At 45.0% G+C, this 20,145-nt stretch overlaps 1 protein-coding gene across 3 annotated transcripts; it reads left to right on the top strand.

Moving 5' to 3' along the window:
* The first annotated feature begins 1,121 nt into the window (after positions 1-1,121).
* zmp:0000001168 (signal-induced proliferation-associated 1-like protein 2) lies at positions 1,122-20,061 on the top strand. 3 transcript variants are annotated; one of them, XR_005100126.1, is made up of 16 exons: positions 1,122-1,469; positions 9,508-10,969; positions 11,034-11,158; positions 11,240-11,428; positions 11,589-11,763; positions 11,954-12,057; positions 12,410-12,567; positions 12,737-13,343; positions 14,007-14,281; positions 14,363-14,731; positions 14,938-15,064; positions 15,147-15,276; positions 16,232-16,330; positions 16,583-16,643; positions 16,925-17,066; positions 17,878-18,013. XR_005100126.1 is itself a non-coding variant. In XM_037269268.1 (16 exons), exons 2-16 carry the CDS (start codon positions 9,841-9,843, stop codon positions 18,019-18,021), a joined length of 3,771 nt encoding a protein of 1,256 aa, XP_037125163.1. In that variant the 5' UTR covers positions 1,122-1,469; positions 9,508-9,840; the 3' UTR covers positions 18,022-20,061. The 3 variants fall into 3 exon arrangements, 2 of the variants coding, with proteins under 2 accessions (XP_037125163.1, XP_037125164.1); XM_037269268.1 differs by having other exon boundaries at positions 16,925-17,003; positions 17,878-20,061; XM_037269269.1 differs by lacking the exon at positions 1,122-1,469 and adding an exon at positions 7,207-7,291 and having other exon boundaries at positions 16,925-17,003; positions 17,878-20,061.
* The last annotated feature ends 84 nt before the right edge of the window (positions 20,062-20,145 follow it).

Below are 20,145 nucleotides of genomic sequence, written 5' to 3'. Positions count from 1 at the left end.
ACATGCCTGTTTTTATTTTTTAAAATGGTTCTTATCTGCTCATGACACTCACTGCTCCGACAACACGGCCTCCCACACACTCCCCTCCCTGCCCCCAAACTCCTTTAACCCCCACGCTGCTCAGAGTTGACCAGCGCTGTTGACCTGCTAGCCCACAACAACCATATGGTCTGACCGGTGGGACTGCGTACAGTAATTAAAGGAGAGGAGGGTGTGGGACACTGTATCCCCCCCCTCCTCCTCAATGGAATAATATTGAATGTTTATTTCAAACTTAACAGGTGTGATTATTAATGGGGTTTTATTTTTCTTTTAGGAAGCTGCAGCTACAAATATGGATGCCAAGAAAACGCATCGTCCGGTCCGGGTACAGTCCTCTAATTGTCCGTAAGCAGGTTGATTGTTTGCAATGATGTCAGCCGCTACGTTTGGGGAGTACACAGAGGTAGCTGAGCTCCAAACAAACAGTCTCTTTCTCACACACACATGCACCCTATTCTCAACTCTGCCCCATTTTGAGCCTTTATCTAGTCTGTCCAGAAATGTCAGAGAAAACGCAAATGGGCCCTTATGCGCACAGATCAGCACCTTCATAAATCCCCACCTGATGCCACCATTTTGTTAGTAAGATATATAAAATATATGATAGTGACTAAAAAAGCTAAAGATTCTTGTTCAGGAAAAAAGTCCCTCTTAAATTTAACACGGTCTTCAAGGTTTTGTGTAACTTTGGAGTAATCCTGCCAGCAAATGAACAAGCATGGACTCCCAACAACTTTTGTGAAGGCAATGAAGTTATAAGTAAAATGTTGGTTAAGAGTCATAATGAATTGCTGCATAAATACGTCGCAAGAAAAAATAAGCTTTACTGACTGCAGGATGTGACAACATTACATCATCGTGTCACCTCTGTGCGTGTGCATGTTGTCACATTAACGTGACATCACTTAGTCCTTTCATATCTCACCAATCACAGATTTCCATTTATGAGCTCTTTTATGTTTTTTTGGGCTCCAGCTGACCACTGCTGCCTCGCTCTGTCAAGGAGACCAGGAGGGGGGAGGAGACTAGGGCTAAGCTGTGTGTTTGTGCATGTGTATGCATGTGTGTGTGTGTGAGAGAGAGAGGAGGAGGAGAAAGAGGGGGTTGGCTTCAGTGTGATGTGAATGGAGCACAAGCGAGAGAGAGAGAGGGTGGGAGGAAGACAGCACACATCAACCTGCCTCTTGACTTAGCGAACAGAAAACAGACACATTGGGAAGTGTGTATGATTGTTTGCTCTTTTTTTATTTTCAGACAGAGGAAGAGAGCAAGAGACAGGAGGAACTAAGCCAAGTGGAGGAGGTGAGCGAGCCCCACCGTGGAGATAGATAGCAGAAAAATGCTGCCATGGGGAGAGAAGGGGAGGGAGTCGGCCGAGAGGAAGAGGATGAAACGAGACCGGGTGGAGCGGAGCTGAAATGTTGGAGGTAAGACGCTTTCCTTTCTTTCCTCAACGTCCAGCTTCGGCCCTGTCTTCTGTCTGACCGTAACGTTTGGAAGTGCATACACAAGTAGAGTGTGTGGAGGCATGCACACAATTCAGCCAGCAAAGAGGGGGATGGAATAATACCTCGTGTCATCACATCTTTTGTCCCTCCATTTGTAGTGTTAACTGTCGTTGGAGTGAGCTAAGATGCCCCCCACCCCCTGAAAGCCACCTTGTGTGTCATTACTGCACAGCAGTGAGGGATTCAACCCAGTTAGCCACCTTTGTCGCATTTCATCACTGGCCCTCCTCCTCCCCCACCTACCCCCATCTCCCCTGTCTCTCTATTGTGAGGCCCCAATTGTCTTAAAAAAAGCCCCCCACTATGACACAGTCAAGGAGTGGATGCAGGCGGGGATGGAGGGAGGCAGCCAGACAAGATGAACTGAGCATGCATGGACAAAAAAAGCAGTAGGATTTGGCTGCTAATCCTAATTTTCAAAGACAAGAACAAAAAAATACGTTGCCACGTTTGGTTTGCAAGCTTTTGTGCGCACGAAAGGTGATGTGGTGATATCATTGCACGTGACGTGCAGAGACAATGACGGTGAAATGAATTGGGGTGTTGTTTTCAAGGTGGCACAGAGAATAGGGGATGCTGGAGTCAGCCAAGGCCCAATCACCACCACCCTCCTGCACTCTGTAATTTCGGATGGGGCTAGTGTGTATGTGTGCGAGCGAGAGCGCAAGACCCGGGGCTTTTGGATAGATGCTGTAGGGAGGAAAGATGCAGGGATGGAGGACCTAGCATGCAGTAATAGAGACACAACAGCAGCAGCAGCAGCAGAAGCAGTCACTTACATAAGCCAGGCCACTCAAAGGACGGGGCATTTAATTTACATTGAGCCGCACTCCCCCCCCCCCCCCACCCCCCGCGCTACATGCTATTCATTGTGGTTGACATGAACGCTTTAAGCCGCAAAATGCTGTTTTACCCCGAGATGATAGAAGGACTCACTAAAGGTGAAAATGATATCAGCATGAGTAATGCAAAGCTTGCACTGACATAACGTTGCCGACAACCCACTGATGTGGAGTTGATGAACTGTAACAGTTGTATGCGTTACTTGAATTCGATGAGTTTCTTTTTTAACTCCAAGTTACATTTTCTTTTGGTTTGCATCATTGGTTTCAACTTCCTTTTTAGTCTAGGTTTTGATTGCAATCTGTATTCTTGTATGATTTTGTATTCAGGCCAGTAGAAATTTGAATCTATACAAAACATACAGTGACTAACTGAAGTCAACTTTAGCGGAAACCTGACTTAACCGTGCGGTTGTTTTACCCAGCAAGTTGGTTATTTCCCGTGAGAGAAGTGCAGTTGTTTGACCCATATTGGGATTTCCAATTATAGCTACCACAGGCAGACAAAACTACGAACACAGTCAACTTTTTAAGTGTGAAAAGCAACACAGTGTTTAGGCAAATTAAAAATAAATGATCAAAATAATGATTCAGTAAACGTTTTGCATATAAACGTTAAATAGAAATTGTACCTAAATGAAAGCTTTTAAACAAACGCTTCTTAAAATTAAATGCAAATGCTTTGTGTTTAAAAAAGCTCAATATAACTGAACTGTGCCTGGCTATTTCCTGAATATAAACATGTTATTTAACGACGTATTTTCATACTTGACTCACTAGATGGCCACTTCCCAAGAAGTTACAAAACTGTTAGAGGCCAACCGAGCACTTCATTTGAGTGTCAAAATTCCCTTAAGGCGCCTGTCGAGTGTTATTTGAAGTTTTGCCAACAATCTTCCCTATCCATTATTGTTTGCTCTTTGCAAATATTGGTGTGCTCTGTGATGAGCAGCGGCAGCAGCAATGTGCAGTAAAAGTGAGTCACACTCAGGGGAAATAAACTTCTGCTCTAATGGTTGGTACTATTAGCACCGTGACTACTAAAACAGCACAAATAGTTTGCGGTCATTAATCAGCAATGTTGCACAGAAACGCAATAGAAGGGAAAGCACGAGCAACTCAAGGGGGAGATTCCGTTTTATTCAGAAGCTTTGTGTGTGTGTGTGTGTGTGTGTGTGTGTGTGTGTGTGTGTGTGTGTGTGTGTGTGTGTGTGTGTGTGTGTGTGTGTGTGTGTGTGTGTGTGTGTGCGCGCGCGTGTGTGTGTGTGTGTGTGCGTGCGTGTGTGTGTGTGTGTGTTAGGACGTGGCACCATTATGGCCTTCATAAAGGCAACCTTTTTAATTCACCCCTTGTTTTGCATCACATGTAACACGTGGAAGCAGTGTGTTTACTCTGATGTAAATACCTCTTAACCTCAGTATTTTTGGAAAAAGTCTCCTAGAGCCGCCCATTGTCTGTCGTCACAAAGTCCCTCTCGATATAGTCCCGCGTACACACATTAGAGCATTAGGCCGTGCGGTGGCAGTCCTTCTCATTGTTCAAGTTGCCATTACACAGGAGAAGTGCTCTCAAGGCCTTTCAGAGCCATTGAAAGCGAGCACATCACCACCTGCAAATAGCTGCTGAATCTAAAGGGCACAAAACATCCTGCCCAGAGACCAATGTAAAAATACATTTTTGTAAGAATAATAGATTGCACAGGCGGGGGCCTCTATTAGGCAGTCGCTTGCCTCTCTCCTGTGCAAAAGGATGTCACTTACAAAGCAGCTGGAGCAGATGCATTTCACCTCTGCACCGTCTGGCTGCACCAAACAAACGTGCCACTGTTAGCAAAGGAGGGGCATCTACTTTGCACTCCAATTCATTTCAAACCACTCCTAAACTGTGTATTAAAAAATAAGCCGTTTTGCGCAGCACCATTGTTAGCATTCAAACTAGTGCTATATCTAGGTCAGAAGGTGCACAGTTAGCGAAGATTAAGCCTCTGGGAAGACTCTTAATTGTGTGCGGTTGCACTAAATCCATTGTGCACCAAGATAATTATTTTAATAAAGGGCAAATTAGGACAGAATATTACAGTTTTATTGTTAATGATTTGTCTTGGACAGAAAACCAATGATGACACTTTAGTAGTATTTGCTTAAGTATCCTGTTTTGGTACTCAATTTGTCATGGCAGTGTGCTATTTCCACGATGGACTTCATTTTGTTGTAATTTGAGTTTTAGAGGGCATATTGTGTCCAGCGCCACACTATTTCTGTGGCAAGAGCTGAAAAAAAGAACTGCCTGTGAAAGTCAACAAAAGAGTCACAGAGGCAAAGAATTCAGTGTCTTCAAATAATGACAGCAATTTGAGCCCTCTGCTGTCATAATGGACAAGAAGTCTCCAATTTCCCCTTTTGGAGGTGAAAACAACTTATCAGTTAACGATGAAACATTCAGTCAGTCCCAACACTCACAGAGAGTAAACAACTTGATTTCCTCATACGAGTAAGTACTTGAAGATGAAAACTGGCTTGTCATTTTTGAGTATAAACAAGGAGCAAAGGCGGGCGGTCGGTGTGTTTTCCGCTCGAAGTGTTAGTCGTGCTTTTCCTCTGCATGATGAGTAGAACAGAAGCGTTCAAAATCAGAATAATAGATGTAGTCATGAAGGCTGAGTTTCTTTCCATCATTTTTTTGCTCATCAGCCACACCCCCAACACACAAACACACTCACACACGTGCACGCACGCACACACAACAGAGGGACAGCTGCCCTTCCTGTCACCACAAGGACAGCGCACAACATCCATGGCCACTATTTAGTCGCTACACTAGTTAATCACTAACACAATTGCCACAAAGTTTATTTGGAAATATACAGGAAGTGGTAGCGCCATGTTGATGTCATGGCAAATACATATCAAACAATAGAAGTGCATGCTGCGCGAAGGCCACGATGGGAACAATAGCTTTTACTCAACACCGCTTTCAGCTTGGATTTTTTTTTTTTTTAAGGGGAACTTGGTTATTAATATCCACAGTACCATAGAAAGAGCTTATTTTTCTTTGCTTCCTTCTACTGTATGTTAGCTGATGCAAGTGGTTGGCCGATCATGTCGATGCACATTGTTGTGCAAATATCATTAGATTATAGTGCCGTTTGCTTTGAAATCCTTTTTTTTTTTAAATCCACAGACAGACAGAGAGACATGTTTTTTTTCCATTGAAGTTGTCACTTTACGTCACCCCGACCCCAAACAAAATCTAGCCAGGCAGAACTGAAACTCCACCAGAGCTTACTGAAAGTCTCATGTAAAAATGAACTTCTAGTTCAGTGGTTTAAGCATGAGGCATTTACTGTAATGCAGTTTCCCAAACCTTACAGCTGAAGACCCAAGTTAAAAAAAGAATTAGTTCCTCTCCAAATCCCTAACTTAGAAACCAATCACATGTATCACCATAACATTGACGTATATATTAGACATTGTTTACATTTCACCTTTATTTGATAAGACGTCAAGATTTTTTAAAAATCTGTACTTGCCTGCATGTCTTAGGCACCATAGTTTTGGTTATTTGAGATATAAATAATTTACTAACTATAAATCAAATAGACAGCAGGACTTTGATAACAAAAGTGTCATGAAAAGCATCATGTTTATATTTCTTCATCCATTTGTTTGTTAGTCAGCAGGTTACTTCCTGGTTTTTGGAGGATAGCAGATGACAGGCTTCTAAAATCCAGTGTCTGCACCTTTATCAATGTAGCATGTTTTTGGATTCCACCAACATATCAAAAATGAGAAGAGACACCAGGATTAGGGGTTGGCTTAGTAAACCATTTGGTCATATTTTCAAATCTTTCACTCTCAGGTGCAGTGGGTTGAAGGAGTTCATGTGTCTTATTTAGACTGATCCTTGCAAACTGTCAGGCCAAAGCAGCTGAAATACTTTCCTGTCCAAGGCATAACAGAAAAAAAGCGAGAGTAGTGCAGTGCAATCGACTTAACAGCTTTTGGAAGAAGTCCAGTTCACTGTCCGCAGTGTGACTCGGACGGGGTGGGGCTTGTGAAGGGAGGGGATGGGGGTGGGGGGTGGAGCTTTGGACTGAATTTGACCATCAGACCATCCCATTAATACACTTTTACTTTATCTGAAAGCATCACCAAGCAGAGCCAGCCAGTGTGAAAAGGTTGAGCGGCAATGCAGAGGTGCAACTGGATCTAATGTAAGAGTGTTGCATTGGATCAATAAAGAGCGTTGGTTTTACATTTCCAGCAATCAATCTCTTATTTTAGACTCACGAACTGATGAGGCAGCTTTTTACTACCGTGAACACCTCCGACATTGAACTTTTGGTCAAGTGGTTAAGAATGTTAAGAATTCACAGAGAAACCGATTAGATCACGGCACAATCATCCCGACGACCCTCCGCTAAAGTCGCGCGAGCGTTAAGTACAAATGATGACGACACTCATCCTCTCTGGGTTCAAATGTCAGTCATCTCTTCCTGTTTCACAGGACGCTTGCAGTGTGCAAAATATGTCAAGCGACAATCACTTCCCCAAAACAGCATGCATGTCTGTCTCTTTTCACTGTGTGCATCTGTTATTGACATTGCTATCTTAGATGAAATATTCTCAAGATTTTGTCAGAGAGCTAAAAGATAACTTTTCATCAACTCGCACATTGGAATAGAGGCATTCTGATGGTGTTGTCATCTTTATGCTCTTGTATTAGATCACGCTTTAGTGCGCAGGTGCACCGATTAAAGCGGCAAAATCAAGAAGTTCGTGCACTTCCTCCTCTGGTTTATTTAAAAGCATTGAGTTGACTTCATGTTGATCTGGCTGTAGACTCGTGGCTCCGATGGCGTGAGGGGTCATCCACCACTCTGACTGGGACGAGCTAACGTGAGTGCGTTGCTATTATAATCGATCATCACTATACGTATAAAGTGCTGTTTGCTAATGAGCACATCAGCTGCAACAATTTCTTCCCAGGCCGGAAAGTGCAATCTCTAATTATTAGCTCGCGTCATAAAAACAATAACATCAGTGGTAATTGTAGCTATAGCCACATTCCATACATCGTTCTAAGAAGCAGCCTAAGCAGGCACCACTTGTAGCTTGTAGTATTGAGAGCCTTTCAAAATGCATTTACTGTTTATTCCCATAATGTCCTTAAGTTATTTTTTATTGCCACTCAGCCGTTCCTGCTATCATTCATTGATCCATTTATATTGGTTAAAGCCAGACTGACTCATGCTGCACTGCTCACTGGGTAATATCTAGGGAAACATTAGACTGAATATCCATCTTCAATGATATTTTTCTCAATGTACGATTGTTCTTTTTTAATAAACAATTTGAATTGCAAAACTTCTTTCAGAAGATCATACATGAATATAGAAAACAAGTACACTGCACAGTTCCTCTTGACATTGAACTTCATGTGTCACATGCTTGTCCATACAGGTTAAAAAGGTGATGTTGTGCTTTTGAAAAACAAAAACAAAAAAAACACTACCCTGGATAAATGAATGTAAGAGTGTGGCCATCTTGCTTTGATAATTCATCTGAATAAAAAAAACAAGGTGGGATATGCATTTATTACTGTCATGTACTGTAGGTGTTAAAGCATTCAGCTTAAATTTGGAATTTCTATTCTTTTTTTGCTAAAGGAGAAAGGTTCATCTGTTTTGGTCATCTGAATAGACAGAGGGCTCATTTCAAACAGTGAGGGTGATGTGGCATAATCACCAAGTCCTGTTGGACAGCATACCACATTTAGACCTGGCATGGGACAGGTTGTCATGGAAACAAGCGCTGATTTAAGGGATGAGTTGGGGGGTCTTAAAAACGTTGGCATATGTTCTGTGTCAAAGACAGCTTCAACGTTGTGTGTGTGTGGGGGGGGAGCTGCACCAGTTTTAGTTGTTGGAACAACATTAAGAATGTGACAGTTACGGGCAGTCAAATTGATGTTTGACATGTTTCGTCAGCTCAAATAGATGTTGCACCACTGACCTCACTTGGTAATTATGACGCTACTACTTTTGCCTGTGCCAAAATCTGCTATTTGGCCCATTGTCATTCTGTGTCCCGCATGCTCTGTCACAACTTGCGGCTCGTAAAGTAACCACCCGACCTGTGTTTTGGACTTTCTATAGTTAAGTCTATCCCAGCTGACTGTGCGAAAGGCAGAATATACCCTGAACTGGTCACCAGACAATCACATGGCGCAAGTGTCCCACGCCGACGTTACTAACCACTCAAAAGTCACACGACACAAAGCTGCGGCTGCCCGAATGCTGAGTCAGACGATGTGAATCAACAGTCCACATGGACCAGACACACAATGTGCAGTCAGCAACACTTCCTGCTCAGTTTTCTCATTAGGAGCGTGCATGAAAACTCTGCCAGTGGGTGCATTAGCATATCTTGCCGTGCGGCTCAAACCGCCCATTGTGACACGTTACACAACTTCTGTATTTTGTTGTTTGTAAACGCCTCTTTGCAAAATGTAAAGCTTCCTCCGTATTCATTTGAACTAGGACAGGAAGCAGACAAGAGAGCAGAATGTAGACTACTGTGGCGTGTGTTCTTTGAACTCTTCTTCGCATGCCGCTGCACCTGCTCTTCAGGATGCAAGAGCAAGAGCTGAGATGCATTTGAAAAAGCCTAACAGGAAGAAGTCTCACGCTACCAACAGCAGCGGCAGATTAGGCAATTGACGTCAGACACGAGGGACAAAAAAAATTATCTTATCTACCCATGATCTTAGGACTTCAAAAGACAACTTATTTATCACAATTGAATTATTATTCCTTTAAATGCATAGTTGTAAATAATTACAGTAGCAGTCTGTTTTTGTGAGAGCAAATGTGAAAGACAGTGTCCTTCTATTGTATGTTGCCAGTGAGTCAGGAAGACACCCCCGCCTCACCCACTACTAAGACTGTCTATTGTGGCTGTGCTTTCATGGGCTGGTTGTACTGAGGCTCATGGAGCTATTTAGAGATACTTTGCAAGAGTTTTAAAAATTGAACTGCAAGAGAAAACCAACACAATCAAACACATCCAGACTTAAATGATGAAATATATTAAAATTTGTTTTTTTTTTGTAGGCGCTGAAAAATACCATGTTGGGGGTGCAGACAGGGCCTTGTCGAAGAGGAAGAAGAATCAGGCCACAGTGATGGTCCACCTCAGTCCGCAGGAAGCGGCAGCTTGCAACTCCCGGATCACTCCCAAAACTCCCTGCCGAGCACCCGGTTGAACCTCCGCTACATTCGCATTGCTTCATCATTCACACTCTGCGTGTACAGTCGAGACCATTTCAAGTGATTTGAAACGGGACTTACAGTAATGCGTCACGTTCGCTGAATAGAGGTTCACGCTTCACATCTGGTTCATATTGGTGATCCCATCATTGGATTGGAGGTCATTTCCCTGGCAACATGCAATCCGACGACCTTTTTGTACGCAAGTTCCGGCGCCAGAACGTGCGGCCACCTGTCGCAGCCGTCAATTTTGATCCCAAACGGGAGGCGGGCGTGGTGGAGTGGCCACCCAGGAGGGAGGGAGATGGGTCCGATGGAGACAACCTGACCCCAAGTCGGGCGGGCCTGACACTTCGCGCGGTGGGCCGGGGCCACATCATGCAGAGGAGCAACAGCGATGTGACTTTAGGGGACTTGGACTCTGGAGGGAAGGCTGGAGGGAAAGCTACTCGGGCGGTTGGCGAGAAGGTGGGCGTGGGGGCTCAGGGAGACTCTGGGGCGCTGCTACACAGGGAATATGGCAGTCTCTCCTCACTGGAGAGACAGACTCAAGTCCAGGATGCAGGAACTGCAAACCAAGGGCCCCTTAGCCCAAATGCCCTCCGCTTTAAAGACCCCTTCCTGCTTTTAGGACTCCAAGGCAACCCGCCGGAACCTGACGGCTTCTTCCGAGGCTTGGCTTCCGTCACGGGGGACTCCCCAAAACCCGCAAAGCCACCCAAGCCTGAAGGTCTCAGTAAGAAGTCCAAACCTGTGCCCCCTCAAATCCCTCAGCCAGGTGCTTATGATACCATCGGGGGTGGCGCTTGGGTGAGGAACTTTGCCCACTATGACGTTCAGAGCATCCTCTTTGACCTCACAGAGGCAGCCACCAACAGAGACAGCATTGGACGCAAAAAGAATATCACCTCAGGGGCCTCTGCTGCCTCCCAGATGCGGCCCCTCTCCCAGGGCACGCCCTCCTCCCCTGCACTGGGCGGCGTGGGCAACTGCGGCATGGATGACCCCGAGCAGTCGCTGCTGCTGGATGAAGGGGACGGCAACGACAACGAGCTCCTCCTCAGCTGCCCCCACTTTCGGAATGAGACGGGTGGAGAGGAGCAGGTGGGCCTGGGTCTGGGCCTGGGTCTGGGCCGATCCCAGGCCAGACGGGGGCTATGGCTGAGCCCGCGAACCCCCAACGATGCGGCGTCAGTCCTGGAGGAGCCCAGGGAAAGTCACATCCAGCAGCAGGGCAAAAGCAACTATTTCATCGAACACGCAGATCTGGGGGCACATTATTATCGCAAATATTTCTACATGAAAGGTAAGAAACTTCAATGTTGTGGCCAGTAAGTGCATACCACTGAATGTGTGTATTCTTATTCCAGAACATCAGAATTTCTTTGGAATGGATGATCGTCTCGGGCCAGTGGCCATCAGTTTCCGCAGAGAGGAAAAGGAAGGCACCAGTGGAGCTCAGTACAACTACAGAATCATCTTTCGCACCACAGAGGTCAACATCAAACTCTCTTGTGCTCAATGTGCAGAGACCCCATTGATTGAACTTTTGTCCTGGATTGAATCCTTTCCTCAGATGAAGACACTGCGAGGCTCCATCTTGGAAGAGTCTGTTCCCTCAGCCGCCCGTCACACGACCCCTCGAGGTTTGTCTCCCAAGCGGCTGCTGGAGTTCATCATGCCCGAACTCAACCTGCACTGCCTTCGCTTGGCATCAAACTCCCCCAAGGTCCGCGATACCTTGCTCAAGCTGGATGAACAGGGGGTAAGTGCCAGCTAGGGATCCCCACTACTATTTGGAATCAGAGCTCTTGGTTTCTTGAACTTATTTGATTCACACTCAACAAAAAGATGACATTCTTTGCAAAAAAAAACCCAATAACCATGTTTATCACAAACCTTTCTCTCTTTTTTTTTTTGTCTAGCTAAATTTTCAGCGAAAGGTCGGCATCATGTATTGCCGAGGCGGTCAGAGCTCCGAGGAGGACATGTACAACAACGAGAGCTCCGGTCCGGCATTTGAGGAGTTTCTGGATCTGCTGGGTGATCGTGTGCGACTGAAGGGCTGGGAGAAATACCGAGCTCAGCTGGACAACAAGAGTAAGTGAAAACGCTCACCACACTCATGTTTTGTTTCAGGAGGCGTAGCCGTGTAAGCCTGAGATCACTGAACTCATCATTTGACTCTTTTTTGCAAAATAGCTCTCACTGCGGGTTCGCAATTGCACGTGGCTGAAAAGACATAATGTTGCGACTTCTTTGCATGACATGTTCCTGTTTTCTTTTACAGCTGACTCGACGGGGACTCATTCGCTGTACACACGCTACCAGGACTATGAGATTATGTTCCATGTGTCCACCATGCTTCCCTACACAGCCAACAACACTCAACAGGTAAAATTAACACGCCAACACTGCTAGTTACTCAAAAAATACATCAATGCAAACTACAAGCACAAAAATGATCTTTGTCCGTCAATTAATACTTCACTGACAGCATCAACCAAAATTGGTCTCGTAATCATTTTTTATGTTTAATTCAGTTTCTGCATAAAATCATATTAGATTGTGCAAGTGTATTTATGGGGAGATGCTAGTACTGTAAATGTATTTCGATCTATTTGTAGCTGTTAGGGTGATAATTGTAAATTTTAGCTCTCGATTGCCTTAAAAAGTCAAAGTGATTGGTGACTTAATGTATGTGTGGTGTGTTTGTCTAACAATTCCACTTTCCATCATTTTGTAGTTGCTGAGGAAGCGCCACATCGGCAACGACATTGTAACCATTGTGTTCCAGGAGCCGGGCGCGTTGCCCTTCACGCCAAAATCCATCCGCTCCCACTTCCAACACGTCTTCATTATCGTTCAAGTTCACGAGGCCTGCACGGACAACACTTATTACAGGTTTGCGGCGATGCCTTGAATGTGTCTGTGTTGCAAAACCATATCAAGCCCACTTTCACATTTATAAACCTGAGGAGGTGCGCTCTCAAAATCCTCAAAGGCAAACAAGACAAATACGAAACGCTTCCTGTTTTAATCTGTCGATCATCTTTTTCTCTTTCCCTCTCAGGGTGGCTGTGACACGCTCTAAAGACATGCCATTATTTGGGCCGCTCTTCCCCAAGGGCGCTCTCTTCCCTCGCTCGCCAGCCTTCCGAGACTTCCTCCTGGCCAAGGCAGTCAATGCTGAGAACGCCGCAGAAAAGTCTGAAAAGTTCCGCTCCATGGCCACCCGCACACGTCAAGAATACCTGAAGGACTTAGCTGAAAACTACGTGACCACAACGCCTATCGACTCCTCCACTAAGTTCCCGCTGCTCTCCCTGGGAGGCAAGCGCAAAGACAAGTTGAAGGGCGCCAAAGGGGCGGAGCTGCATAGTGCCGGGGCGCTGGTGTGGGCCGTCATGGTGGACAGCGGGGAGGAGGGCGAGGCGGCAGAGTACAAGCTGCCCTGTCTGCTGGGCATCTCGGCCGAGTCGGTGGTGCTCATCGAGAGGTGCACGCGCAGGGTGGTATTTAACTGCTCCTGCAGGGACGTCATCGGATGGAAAGCAGTGGCCCAAACAAAAGATGGCGGGCCATGCTTGGACATCTTCTATGAGCGCGGCGAGTCCGTGTGCATTAGCGTGATGGAGAGCCAGACTGAGGATTTAAAAGAGGTGGTGCAGAGGCTGGAGGTGGGTGATCATTACTTTGTCATTCATTACTTCTGTAACACTTTATCGGACAAGGAATGGTGACTCAATTGAGTCTTTGAAATGGACCTTTGTTGACTCACTGGTGGCGGAGATCGGAGACCAGATCATTGACTTTTGGCTATACATCTCTTTATCAACGTTTTATGAAGAATTTGTTTTTTGTTGTTGTTTTGTGAACCCACTGAGATATCCTTGCCCCGCCCCCCACCACCATTGCCCCTCCAAGGAAAAAAAATCTTAGCTCCACCGGTGTGCCTCACTATAGTTAGTGGAGTTTGTACTGTATGTCCCACACAAAACTTATCGGAACTTTAGTGTCTTTTCTCAAGGGCACCAGTTTCTTGCAACCGGCTTCCATATTTTTCCTTTACTGTCTTTTAAGTAGCATTGAAGCGATGAAAAAAAATCTTAATCATCGTCATCCTTCCATTCCTCTTGTTGCTGCTAATCTTGCACAGAGTGACAGATGAGCTTGAGCCCATCCCGGCTGACTTTGGGCAAGGGCACATATACGCAGAGTCACACCGTTGGGCAATTTCGACAGTGTCATAATGACCATCAGTCATAACTTTTAATCATCATTTCGGTCTATAAACCGCTTTTGGCCATGCATTTAAGTCTGCATCCTCCCCTCATCTGCAGTTGGTTACTCGGGGGTGTGAGGCCCTGGAGGTCACCCCGCTCCGTGACGGCGTGGGCCAGCCTGGCTTTCTGATGAACGAGGAGGGCTTTGTGACAGAGCTGCAGCGGTTCTGCTATGCCGAGAGCGGCGGGCTGCAGCTGTGGGCTCGCGTGGTGCGCCTATGCGGCCACTCTCTGGTCCACCTCAGCACAGAAGAGAGGAGCAGGCTGCTCCGCACGGCGCACAAGATCCACATCACCGTCATCCCGCCAGACGAGAACGGGAAACCCCGCAGGTGGGAGAAGCTGCCGAGTGAACAGGGAAGGTAATATATCAAGTAGGAGAAACTCTGATTCGATTTCTTAATGTTCTTTAGGAGCTTCTCTGAGCTGTACCAGAAAGCCATCAAGGATGCTGAGTGTAAGCCTGGCGAGGACCAGTCCGGTGAGGCCTGGGTGCTTGATGAGCGGGAGATAAAAGAGGAAGACGGGGACAAGCAGCCTAAGGAGGATAGCGTTAATGAGGCGGACGCAGCCGAGGACCAGGTGGAAGGCGATGGGGCAGAAGAGCATCAAGGGCAAAGTGAAAGAGATGACCCGGACTCGCTCCTGGTGCCACCAAGCCTGCCCTTATTACGGGCCACCTCCCTGCAGGACCAAACGTCCACTCAGGAGCAGGAGTGCTCGCAGCTCACACGCAGCTTCTCTTTAGAGAGGCATTCATCCTACAGCCAAACATCCGAGGGGTGAGTTAGTGAGACAAACAAGTGCTTTGCGGTGTGTTAGATAAGAACAGCACACAGAATGCAATCCTGCGGATTACTTGTTTGAGTGGTTTGAATTCTCTTGAGCTTTGACATCTGCAGTGGATATAAATGTCACCAAGATTTAACAGCAGATTTGCTTTGTTTTTGTTTTTCTCCCTCTCATGCCATCTTTATCTTTCTTACAGACACATTTATGACAACGTGGCCTTGAAAGAGAACCGCCACATCTACGAAAATGTCGGTGAGCTGATAGATAACGCGCCCGATCTAATACTGGCGGCCAAGCCCAAATTTGCCCTGGAGGACGAGCAGGTGATCTAGCAAAACGCAAGGGCATGATTTAGATTCTGTTCAATGCCGTTGCTCGCCTTTTAAATCTCTCTTTGCCTCCCAGTTCATTGGCGACTTTGGTGATGAGAAAGCTTCAGCGAGCGAATCGTCTCTGTCCTCCTCAAGGTTGTCATGTGTGGACCGAGCTGAGAGGAACTCACGAGCCTTAAGTCTTCACAACTCCATCACCAAGAGTAAGACTTGCAAAGCTGATTAATGGAAGGCACATACACACTCATTGGACACAACATTAGGTACATATGCACAAATTCATCAGACAGCTGTATTTAAAAAAATATATATTTTCTGCAAACATTTAAAAAAAAAAAAAACATTGTTGAACAAAGCTGCTCCAATGAAACGGTTGGAAATCATCTCTGCTTGATTTGTGCCTCAAATGCCTTTTCCTCCCCCCATATCTGTGTTAAACCGCTCTTTTCATGATCATCCCTCTGCTCCCCACTGCATCCCCTTTGTCCTTCCGCCCATCCTTCCTTCCATCCATCCATCCTGCCCCCTTTTTCCGCTAATCTAATATCACCCCTTGCTCTGCTGCCACCCCCTGCCAGGGCTGTGATGAAAAGGGGGACAGATGGGTGGTGGGAGGGGTGGAGTTTTAGTTCAAGACACTCCTAATGCCATCTGCTGTGCCTCCTCTGAGACTATCAACCTCACCATTTAACAGCCATGACTGGACACCCACTCCGCAGATGATTTATGATCATATGTGAGGAGGCCATCAATAAAACCAATGGATTAGTTTGCCTTCTGTCAGATCACAAGGTACCTTATCAATTATGGCAATTAGGATTGCTTTTGGCCAGCTATAATGGCGATACCCTAAATAATCATTCTCACGTCTGTACTTGATTATCAAAGTCCTCATTTCCCATTTACACGAGCAAAAAAAAAAAATTGCCCTACATTCAGTCTAGACTAAAACATCTGCAGAAGCATCAAGCAGTTTAGCTACATCCAATCAGCCTTAACACAACAGCACCACCTTGTGGCGACCTTTTTTCCCAAAAACCTTCAATCCAAAATGAGAGTGTCTGCAAAGTGCTGTCGCAGTGTTCTCCTGCCCCAGATGCATTATATTAAAAAGTATTTCACACTGCGGCTGCACTCATTTTAAAATCTTGCTCTCAGTTCTCTCCGAGACGACGGATTCCACCGAAGAAGAGTGGCAGTCCATCGCTGACCTGGCCACAGCCTGCCGCAGCATCCTGGAGGCGCTGTCACGCGAGGGTGAGCAGCTATTTAACCGTGCAATGATGTGAATGTCAAATAATCATCAGGAGGGAAGCTAATGGCTTCACTGATTTGTGGTTATGGTCGTTAAAAAAAAAAAAAGGGAATGGCAAATGGAAGACGTACAACCTGTAATGACCTACTAAAATAAAAACTACAAAAATCAATTTTGCTGAGAAAATAGCTCAAATCTGCTACTGGATGCTCTTTTAGTAAGTGTGATATGATTTAATGTTTCTCTTGTCACAGATCGTAAAGCTGGAGACCAATCAGGAACTGACACGGATGGCAAGTTCAACACAAAGGAAAGGTGGGTCACGGTTGCTGTGCAACAAATGCTGTCCTAATATCTCTTATCTCCATAAAGATCCAGGGGGACCATGCAAGCCCTGCCTCAAAAAGCAAAAATCCACAAATAACTGACGAGTCCACATAAAAGGGATTTATAACTGTGTATTGTTACCAGAAGATGGCGACAAAGCACTTACAAAGAGCTAGTCCTAAAGCACTCACAGCATGAAACTAGCATGTACCCAATGATGAACCCATAAGCAAATGTATGACTTGTGTCACTGCTCTTGTGTGCTGCAGTGACTCTCCAGGCTACCTTGAGGAGAAAGTGTCACAACTGGAGGCCATGCTGAAGAAGCTGCAGGATGACCTGCAAAAGGTGCTTTGATTTTCATCTTGGCTCTTTTAGCATTTCCACTGAATTGCACAGGAGATTCAGCAGGTGGGAACAAATGTTGTGCCAGGTGATTTTGTGTCTTGTTTACATGTTCAAGGCCTCCCAGCAATGCAACTACCTTTACTATAGAGGCAGCCAACTCAGTGCAGATATGAAATACAAACACTGTTTTTTTTTCCACTAGTACTGTCAAATGTTCTACGTTTGGGTGAATCTGCTGCCACTCCTGTTGTTATTTAAATACCACTGAAGGCTGTAATCAGTATTTTTGCTTTTACACTTGGTTGAACGTAGTCCATGTTATGTGCATGTAGAAAATTGTGTGGAAAATTGTATGTGCTGCGCCAGAAAGTTTACTGTGGACTTCTTTTCTTGCAGCAAAACGCTGCTTGACGAAAATACTTTGAACACAAAGTTGCCTTGCATTGAGAATTGTCAATACTGTACAGAATTTGTGTCTACTCGATGTGTGTGTACAAAACTTTTATTCCTCCCTATAATTTATATGAAAAGTTATTTATAAAAGCTCTTGACTGGGACAGCAACTGTGACTCTTTTCAATTGTGACTCATTTTATGGGTGACTTTCGAAACCATTGATCTGATGCATTATTATTATTATTATTGTTATTATTATTATTATTAGGTGGTTGGGTATTGTTATTTGTTTGAGAATTTTAATTTTATAGCTTGTAATCTGCGATGCCTCATATTTCGAGCTGTCATTCACTGACACACATTTGACCACAACCCCCATCCCCACCCTACCTCCACCTCCCTCCCCCTTTTTGTTCCTGCCACACGCAGCGATCTGAGAGTTGGCCTTTTGTTTTTGTTTGTGTGCCCGTGTCTTTCAGGAGAAGGAGGACAAGGCGGTGCTGCAGGCCGAGGTGCAGAGCCTGCGGCAGAACAACCAGCGGCTGCAGGAGGAATCGCAGAGCACGGTAGCACGCCTCATCAAAGTCACCGAGCTGCTGTGCAACGTCAACAAACCCAGTTAGCGCACGCCGCCTCCTCTAAAAGCAACTCCGGCAAACAACAATCAGCAGAACGATGTGCGTGTGATCTGATCCGTCCCCCTGACGCACGTCCACATCCTCCGACTGGACTTGCCTGCTGGTGAAGGTGTATGCAAATGGACCCTGAAAAGTAATGACATTCCCTTGCAAGTGTGTACTTCTGGCTGCTGTTATTCTGCTATGATCTCTTTATGTGTGGGTGCGTGTGCACATCTCTTACTGTACTTTGCTTCAAATACTTGACAAGCTGGGCAGATCAGCACTTCCATTTGAAGTTACGACTGAGAGCATGTTTATCTGAAAATTGACCAAAAGTGTACACAGACAGCTTATAGAATCACATGTACACTATGTGTGCGTGTAGCGTGTGTTAAATGTGATGAGTAGTGTTACATTATCGTGTGGAAGGTGTGTTTAAAAAATCTGAGGAAAAGGGGGCCAATTGAAAGCCTCTCTAGAATGCCAATCTCTTGCTTCTTAGTAGTACTGTACTCAAGTTTTAGAAAGGGATGCTGCTAATAATCCCTTGAGTAATTAAAAAGAGGGAAACCTGCACATATGAGGACAAATAAGATGAGCCTGAAAAAGGGGGTCAGCCTCCCTTGAAGACACACAATGGCAGGAAAGAACAGCTTCCTTCCACAACTTGTTTTCCTCGAACCTCACTTAATATTGTAGCAGCCATACTGTAGAAGTTCTCCTCCTACTGGCCTCGGCGCGCCAAACGGCAGCTTTGATAGATTTTGTGTCAATGAAACAAATATCAAACTAGAATACAATGGTCTGTGACTGCTGGCTGGCCTTTAAGTGGTAGCAGTGAGAGGAAATCTTCCAAACTTGATTTTTTTTTTTGTCTTTCTAGATTCTTTGCACTTTTTGGGTAAAATCAGCACTGGACAGAGGCACATATTGGATTTGATTTTTTCTGCTTGTGCTCTTATCTTACCTCACTTTTTTTTGTTTGTGTGGGCCCACCGCCAACATGACGTGTTTAAAAAAAGAGACTGACTGGTTTTCCTCAGTGCCAACTAACGCCCGGGCAGCTCAGAATCAAGATCCTTTTATCAATTGCGTTTCCAACATCTACTTAGACTCTCAATGCCCTTGTTTGGTGTACAAAGTTTTCTCTTGTAATTTTATTTTAGAGTCACTGTGAATACCTGGTACCAGCATATTAAGATACAGTATATAGAGATTTAATGATGAATCTAATAATGATTATCCGTATGTGAGGATGCTTTGTACAGCTCCTGTTATACAGATCTTGTGGACATGCTGAAGCCTCTGGACTGAACTATCGGTGTGAGAAGAACTGTGTCTCGTATTGTTGTTTAGATTGTGAGAGGTCGGTGAAGCATGAGAATGTGCCAAGCAACATCCAAACTTTCCCTCCGTATGTGTATGTGTGTGCGTCAAAATGTAACTTATTAATCATGCAAATGTGGATTTTATTGTCGCAGTTGAAACTTGAGGGAAGCTGATCGGAAGCAAAATGTGAACAAGCAGAGAGGGGCAAGGCGTGCTTGGTTTGAAATGTGACTTTGTATTATCGTAGGAAGCCAGCAGTGATTAAATCATATCTGTAAAGCTCATATTCTAGCTTTCACAAGGTCTTAAACAACATTAGGTACGCCTTAACGAGCAAGGACGGTCAAAGTACGAGTTCTCTGACTTTGTGCCTACCTGAAATTTTCATGTATGTTTAGCCAGCTCACTTTTCTCATTTCTTTGTCCCATGCTTGCACTGACTTGAGGTTTTGGTTGCAGATGAAAATCTTAACATCTGATCTGATGTGTGAGCAAAACAGATTTGAGATGATTTTGATGATGATGCGTGGGGGTTGCTGAGGCTTCACAACAAAATGTTGTAAGTGAAGCAATCGGACAACTGTAGGATTTCTAAACCTGAATTAAAGTGGAAATGGGTGCTTAATTGATGATGCATTGCAATCAAGTTGAATGTCCTATTTTTTTCTCGGGTATTATGTTTAAAAATAAATCCATTGATTTTTAAAGACACAAACGATACGAAGTAACTTAAGCTGCTGTCATGTTCACAGTACAGCATGACACCACCATATAAAACATTGCATTTCCTTAGTCTTT

Source organism: Syngnathus acus, chromosome 14, assembly GCF_901709675.1.
Source record: "Syngnathus acus chromosome 14, fSynAcu1.2, whole genome shotgun sequence".
Classification (NCBI taxonomy): domain Eukaryota; kingdom Metazoa; phylum Chordata; class Actinopteri; order Syngnathiformes; family Syngnathidae; genus Syngnathus; species Syngnathus acus.
The sequence above is the reverse complement of the archived record's forward strand: the minus strand, read 5'-3'. Positions and strand labels throughout refer to the sequence as shown.